The 7,774-nt window shown below is 54.6% G+C and overlaps 1 protein-coding gene across 1 annotated transcript; it reads right to left on the bottom strand.

Moving 5' to 3' along the window:
- Positions 1-7,774, bottom strand: LOC114774336 (RING finger protein 10-like). Its single transcript, XM_028966260.1, has 17 exons — positions 7,285-7,774; positions 6,904-7,085; positions 6,084-6,280; positions 5,919-6,009; positions 5,654-5,838; positions 4,764-4,900; positions 4,533-4,690; positions 4,266-4,397; positions 3,948-4,113; positions 3,063-3,196; positions 2,864-2,981; positions 2,464-2,565; positions 2,215-2,355; positions 2,047-2,129; positions 1,899-1,962; positions 446-610; positions 1-377 (listed from the first exon to the last, which is right to left on the bottom strand). Exons 1-17 carry the CDS (start codon positions 7,451-7,453, stop codon positions 304-306), a joined length of 2,298 nt encoding a protein of 765 aa, XP_028822093.1. The 5' UTR covers positions 7,454-7,774; the 3' UTR covers positions 1-303.

Consider the following 7,774-nt stretch of genomic DNA (forward strand, 5'->3'; position numbering starts at 1 on the left):
GTAAAAAATATAGAACCCGAGAATGGAAAATAAGCCCATCTCTCTGCTCTGCTGAAAGATCTGCAGCTCAGGTCCAGCCATCACCTCAGGCATCCTGGTGCACAACAGGGTTGAGAAGATCTTCAGCTGATGGACTGCTGGGACTGTCTCCTCTGAGACACAGATCTTTCAGACCGGAGGCTTCGTTCTCACATTCAAATTGTCTGAGGGCCATTCGGGTTTATTTAATCTAACGTATGAAATAAAGAGGGGGTGGGGGTGGCAGAGAGGGCTAGAGTGAAGCTGGACCTCACATCTGGTCTTCTACTTTGTGTGGACCATCGAGGTGCTGAACAGAAGCTTCTGTTTCTTCTTCTTTTTCTTTCCTCCTTTTTCCTCTGAAAGACAAATCACATGTTAGAGAAGGTGTTCATAGATGAAAAACCCAACACACACACACACACACCTGGGATAGGTACAGGCTGTGGAGGAGCAGGGGGCCCATGGTCCAGCTGCAACAGAGCCTCCTCAAAAGCCTGGCTGAAGGAGTTCTGGAAGCTGGGGACCAGGACACGGTCTGAGCAGTCACTCTCTCCGTCACTGTCTGCCACCGGGACAGCCAGAAATGCATCTACACAGAGACAGAAATTTATTAAAAAGAAAAATCATAAGTCAAACCTACGCTAACCTGCATGTTGGTGTTGGTAGTGGGCGTGGTCACGTTCGCTGGAATTAAAGTGCCTGATAACCTGCTTGATGGTAGTGGGCGTAGTCACTAGGAATTAAAGCGCTTGATAACCTGCATGTTGGTGTTGGTAGTGGGCGTGGTCATGTTGACTGGAATTAAAGCGCCTGATAACCTGCATGTTGGTAGTGGGCGTGGTCACTAGAATTAAAGTGCCTGATAACCTGCTTGATGGTAGTGGGCGTGGTCACTAGGAATTAAAGCGCTTGATAACCTGCATGTTGGTGTTGGTAGTGGGCGAGGTCACGTTCACTAGGGATTAAAGCGCCTGATAACCTGCATGTTGGTAGTGGGCGTGGTCACGTTCGCTGGAATTAAAGCGCCTGATAACCTGCTTGATGGTAGTGGGCGTGGTCACTAGAATTAAAGTGCCTGATAACCTGCTTGATGGTAGTGGGCGTGGTCATGTTGACTGGAATTAAAGCGCCTGATAACCTGCATGTTGGTAGTGGGCGTGGTCACGTTCGCTGGAATTAAAGCGCCTGATAACCTGCTTGATGGTAGTGGGCGTGGTCACTAGAATTAAAGTGCCTGATAACCTGCTTGATGGTAGTGGGCGTGGTCACTAGGAATTAAAGCGCTTGATAACCTGCATGTTGGTGTTGGTAGTGGGCGTGGTCATGTTCACTAGGAATTAAAGCGCTTGATAACCAGCATGTTGGTGTTGGTAGTGGGCGTGGTCACGTTTGCTAGAATTAAAGCGCTTCATAACCTGCTTGATGGTAGTGGGCGTGGTCACGGTCACTAGAATTAAAGTGCCTGATAACCTGCATGTAGGTGTTGGTAGTGGGCGTGGTCACGTTCACTAGGAATTAAAGCGCCTGATAACCTGCATGTTGGTGTTGGTAGTGGGCGTGGTCACGGTCACTAGAATTAAAGCGCCTGATAACCTGCATGTTGGTGTTGGTAGTGGGCGTGGTCACGTTGACTAGGAATTAAAGCGCCTGATAACCTGCATGTTGGTATTGGTAGTGGGCGTGGTCACGTTGACTAGGAATTAAAGCGCCTGATAACCTGCATATCGGTGTCGGTAGTGGGCGTGGTCACGTTGACTGGAATGCCTACATGCTAACATTTAAAACAAACAAAAAGGGTGTGGGTGGGTGGTTTGTGTCCAACCAGAAGCAAGCAGCAGCTGCTTCCAGTATTTTGAACTAGTGTGAAGACTCCTCACCTTTCTTCAGGGTGGGTTTGGGAGCAGGAGCAGGATCAGCTCTGGCCTTCCCATCTCTCAGCATCTACAGAGGAGAGAGGAGTTACTGATGAAGAGCCCAAGTGCTCACCTTCCGTAGACTTGCTCGTGGGTGGAAGAGCGCATGAACCTGAGCAAAGGACATGCAGTGGGAGTCTTCGTCCACGCTGAGCGCGGGACCGCGTCCACTCAGGCTGGGGAACATCACGCCGTCTGAAAGCAGTTAAAGAGCAGCTCTGAACACCGCCGGACGGAGAGGATTAACGGCCACGTAAGAGCGCTCCGTCGCCGCGGTTACCCGACTGAGGGCTGCTGCTGAGGGGCGGCGAGGGTCCCAGGAGGAACTCCGGGCCGTCCGGGGGGCTGCCGCTCATCTGGGGTGGGGAGCCGAACGCCGGGAACTGCTGCAGGTTCTCCAGGCCAATGTGCACCTCCGGATCTACTCCGGCACAGACAAATGACAACGTTGCGCTGGTCACGAAGCGGCGTTCCAGGAGGACAACCGCAGGAAGGTGTAGCCATGACACGGCTTCTGTCGGTCACTCACATCTCCCCTGCTTCCGGTTCTCCTCCATCTCTATGCGCTTCTCCCGCCGCTTCTCGTCCCTCGCCTTCTTCTGCCGCAGGCGCTTCCTCTTCTCAAAGTCCTCTGAGGAGGGAGGGAGATGTTCCACACACGTTCATCAAATTCAACGTTCTACCCTCCTCACTACTCCTGATCCGATAATATCGGAATAGAAGATTATATCAGAACATTATATCAGTCAAGATCTACAGGAATCAGTACGCAGATACCACCCACTTACGTCCCCGAGTGTCTCCGGGGGGGACGGTGCCGGTCACTACTGATTATAAAAGGCACCTGGTAAATATTTCTCTCCTTCCTTAGGATGTGAGATGATACGGAAAGAGTTAAATCGACCCCTCCATCTTGGCTCCGCCCTCACCTGCGAAGCTGTCCAGCGTCTCCTTGGAGACGGCCGGTGGCTGCAGGTCCAACTCGCAGATGCTGAACTCGCAGGTGAGGGGCAGGTGGGACAGGTAGCGGTTGCGGCGGCGGACGTCCTGCAAGCAGAGCGGAGGCTCGTCTGGACGCTCGCTAGGGACCGGGCGGTAAAGAGCGGGCGGGGCGGGGCGGGGCCTCACCTCGGTCACCGCGTGACCCTGCACCTCCACCACCTTGGCCGTGAGGGACTCGGGGCTGGCCTCCAGGCTGCCGTACTCCCTCAGCAGGCAGCGCACGTTCACCGGGTTCAGGAACATCTGCTGCCCGTCCTCCGCTGTTTCACCAGATTAGTCACTTATTATTCTAATTATTCATAAAACGCTCCAATGCACGGATACGTATGGTTTACGTACACGTGTGTGTGTGTGATATACATATTTTATATACCGTTGACAACTACGGAAGGTTGGGACGGGTCATATGGCAAATTTGGAACAATTTATTCTGACGTTGCCAGGCTGTGACCAGGGATAATATATAGATTTTAAGATATAGACCCACGACTAGCTCCGCCCTCCTCCGCTCCCTTTTAGTGACGAAGTGAAGAGAAGCGCCTCGGCAGCCCGCAAAAAGCCTCGGGGGCAGCGGTGGCCTAGCGGTTAAGGAAACGGCCCCATAATCGGGCGGTTTGAATCCAGATTCACCAAGGTGCCTCGAAGCAAAGCACCGTCCCCACACACTGCTCCCCGGCCGCCTGTCATGGCTGCCCACTGCTCATTCAGGGTGATGGTTAAATGCAGAGGACAAATTTCACTGTGTGCACCGTGTGACAATCACTTCACTTTAAAACTAGTCTGGGGTGAACAGTGCTTTATTAGTTTTACAATTTTGGGGCTCTCAGTTATCAGGGGGACTTTTGGACGTGTCTCGATTTAGACTGTTATCGCGATCGTGAGAAACGATCCTAAAGTGGATCGCCGGGAGATCGACCGTCAATCGAGAGCGTAGAAATAAGTAGAGTAACTCTTCACCAGTCTAATATGTCTTTGGTGGGACTTGTCCCACGGCGGGGTGTGCAGGCCTACCCTGGTAGAAGTAGTAGGAGGGGGCGTGCTCAGAGTTCTCCGGCAGAGCGGGGTCCTCCTCGGCTGGGAGGAGGAGCTCCGGTGAAGGCTCCAGGGCCTCCTCACTCTCCTCCTCGAGAACCTCCTGCACTTCGTCATCAAATGCTGACAGATACTGCAGGACGGGCTGTATGTGGACGCGAGGAGGGGTTTCGGTTAAATGCGCGTGTGGACGCGTTCTAGACTAAAAGAGAACGTCGGTGAGGTTCTCTATGGAAAAAAATGCTTTAGTGGGACTAGGCTGGGTCCATAGTCCGTCACCGTGTCCATCTCTTTCACCTTAGTGCTGGTGTTTAAGGTCACGGTGACCTCTGGAACCGGAGGATCAGACACGGAAAGCTTCCTGAGATCTGGCCCGTCTCCATCCTTCCTGTTCTGGAGGTTCCGCTTCAACAGTGCATCTTCTCGTTCCTACAACACAAACAACGCTGAAATATCTACTACAACAGCAGAGGTGCGTGTGTACGTACGTGTGTGTGTGTGTGTGTGTGTGTGTACGTGTGTGTGTGTGTGTGTGTGCGTGCGTACGTGTGTACGTGCACCTACCTGCAGCTGGTGCAGAGCGCTCTGTATGAAGCAGGCCTGGTCGTCATGCTCCTCATGGCTGAGCTGGGTCTGCAGAGCTTCTCGCTCCTCAGCCAGCAGGCCCATGATCTGCTCGTGAGAGGCCAACAGCAGCTTGGAGTACGCGCCCAGCTGCACGTCTGACGGGGGAGCGACGAGAACGTTACCGCGCAGAACCGGACGCTCGGCCACGCCCCCGAAACCCCTGCTCACCACCGAAGCGGATGGGCTCCTCCACCTTCACCCACTGGGAACTGGGCAGCGCCACGAGCGAGCCCTTCTCCCTCCTCATCAGGCGCATGGAGATGACGTCGCCCACCGGGTACTGACGGGTCTCCATGGCAACCACGCTGGCGCACACACAGACACACACAAGCGGGGGGGGTTCAAAAAGTCCCGGAAACGTGGACGTGGGGCCGAAAAATAACATCACAACGTTGGGCAGCGCGGTATAAAGTGAAGTGATTGTCACAGGTGATGCACAGCACACGGTGCACACAGTGAAATTTGTCCTCTGCATTGTAACCATCACCCTGAGTGAGCAGTGGGCACCATGACAGGCGCCCGGGGAGCAGTGTGTGGGGACGGTGCTTTGCTCAGTGGCACCTCAGTGGCACCTTGGTGGATGGGGATTAAACCGCCTGCGAGAGAAGAGGGCGCGACGGGGTTTCCTTAAATATCGTTAAAAACGACGAGCCAGAGTCGTAAAAATGCCGCAGAAACGAGCCTTCGACCTGCCAGTAATCCGTTGGTCGCGGTACATTTATTATGACTTAAATAATAACAAGAAAATTGATACTTAAATAGGAGGGTCAGTGGTGGCCTAGCGGTTAAGGAAGCGGCCCCGTAACCAGAAGGTTGCCGCTTCGAATCCCGACCCGCCGAGGTGCCACCGAGCAAAGCACCGTCCCCACACACTGCTCCCCGGGCGCCCGTCATGGTGCCCACTGCTCACTCAGGGTGATGGGTTAAATGCAGAGGACAAATTTCACAGTGTGCACCGTGTGCTGTGACAATCACGTCACTTTCCCTCACGTAGTAATATGGCTACTTCCCGGGCATTATGGGTGTGGCAGGAATTGGCCAGCTTCTCCGGACCTCACCTCTTGAGGTCGGCGCCGTGCACCGCCTCGTAGCAGATGGGGCACTTGGACCAGCTCTTGTCGCCGAGGGAGAGGTAGTGCAGCACGCAGGGCCAGCAGTAGATGTGGCCGCAGCGGGTGATGTGAGCCGCCACCGGCGGGTACAGGCAGATGGGACAGGAGGGGACCTCGTGGCTGTAGATCCTCTGCACGCGTGGACACGAGACAGAAAAAAGGTCACGTCCCCGCGCCCGCAGCCGCCGAGCGAAGGCGGAAGGAGCCTCACCACTTGCTGCACGCAGTCCCAGTCGACCAGAGTGTCCGGGTCGCAGAAGTGCGCCCTGTAGTCCTGGTCATCGATCACCACGAACTGGCAGCTGGAAGACAGGAGCCCCGCCCGCGTGAGGCCGCTTGTCTACGTGATGAACGCGCTTCGGGAGGGGGAACTCACTTGGCCTGCAGGAAGAGCTCTTTGTTGAAGGGCTTGTGCTTGTGGCCCCACTTGTTGCGGCGTCCCCAGCAGCCGTGGCCCTCCGCCCCGGAGCCGCCGCGTGGCTCGAACGTGAAGTTCAGCAGGTGGTTCAGGCTCATCTTTTTGGGTCCGGAAAACTGGGCCGGGCTGAACTCTGCCCGGCGAGTCTCTGCTACCTGAAACGGGGATTAATACATAACCTTTGACCTTTACTTTTACTGCACTGTACCTGGCAGACTTTTATCCAAAGCGACTTACAAGAGGACACCAGCAATTCTCATCCGGTTTCTCTAGAATTTTGAGTTCAGAAAACTAAGAGCCCTGATGAGGCCGAACTTGTCAGGAATAGAGCATGCTGGGAATTGTTAAGTTCTAGACAATTTTTTGAACTACTTTTTGAACAAGCAGGTTTTCAGCTGCTTCTTAAAGGTGGTGGTGGTCTCGGCTAGTCGAACGGAGCAGGACAAGTTGTCCCACCAGCCAGGGACAACGAAGGAGAACTGAGTCGATAGGGATTGGAGACCCCGTGAAGAGGGACTTTTGCGTCTCGCATCGTGTGCAGGTCTGAGCGTATCTGGCTAGTAGTATGTTGGCAGCATCAAGGATTTAAACTATGCGAGCAGCTACCAGGAGCCGGTGGAGAGGTGAGAAGAGGCGGGACGTGGGGGTGTTTCGGCTGGTTGAAGATGAGATGGGCTGCCGCATTTTGGACCATCTGGAGGGGTTTTATGGTGACTGCAGAAGCTCCAGCCAGGAGAGAGTTAGAGATGGCCTATAGAGTTAAAGCCGAGCCACCCACCTCTTCTCTTCGTCCACCTCCCATGATGCCATACTGCCGCCCTCCTCGGTGGGGGGGTCTCTTGTCGAAATTCTTGCCTTTCTGTGGATTGGCGCGGCGGGGGCCGGGGAAACTCTCCGCCTTGGGAAAATTTGGCTCTCGTTTGCGCCCGTAGCGCCTCGAGCCTCCATTATTCCTGCCTTCTATAAAAAACAAATAAATAAAAAACAGAAAAAATTCTTAATTTTTAAAAAATAACTGTGCTTTTCAATGTTTTTTTTTGTTTTTTTTTAAATCCCATGGAGATTATTTAATGGGGAAAGTTGAACGACGTCCCAACTCAGTTTTACTGGCTTTATATCCCCAACGGCTCTTTAAAAGGCCGCCAGTCGGAACTTTTACCGCTTTTGGGTTTAGAGTCTCCGGGACTCGGGCCGGCCGAGCTGGACCGGGCTCCGCCGCCGCAGCCGCCGCTGCTGTTCTTCTCCATGCCGGCGCCGCTGCTGCTGCTGCTGAGGGGGGATCTGAGGCCGAGCTCCGGGCAGAGAGCGTCCGGGGAGCTCTCTAGCATGAAACGGGGCGGCGAGGCGGGGAAGCGGGCTGCTCTGAGTGCGGGTCAGGCGGCGAGGGGCCCGGATCATTTCTGTCGAACGCGCGGACTCCATTACGGCGACATCTTGACAGCGACACAAGCCGAGAGAAACAGGTACAGAGACACGGAAGAGGCGTCTCGGTAAAGAAGGCTGGAGCGGAGGAGCCGGGACCCGGGCCCCGACGAGGCGTGAGCCGCTTCCCGACGACGGAAATCGGCGGCAAGGTTTGGGTTCGCGGCCCAAATCTGCGCTCGGACGAACAACACCAGACTAATGGCGACGGGTCGCCAAAACAGGAG

Source organism: Denticeps clupeoides, unplaced genomic scaffold (assembly GCF_900700375.1).
Source record: "Denticeps clupeoides unplaced genomic scaffold, fDenClu1.1, whole genome shotgun sequence".
In the NCBI taxonomy this organism is placed as follows: domain Eukaryota; kingdom Metazoa; phylum Chordata; class Actinopteri; order Clupeiformes; family Denticipitidae; genus Denticeps; species Denticeps clupeoides.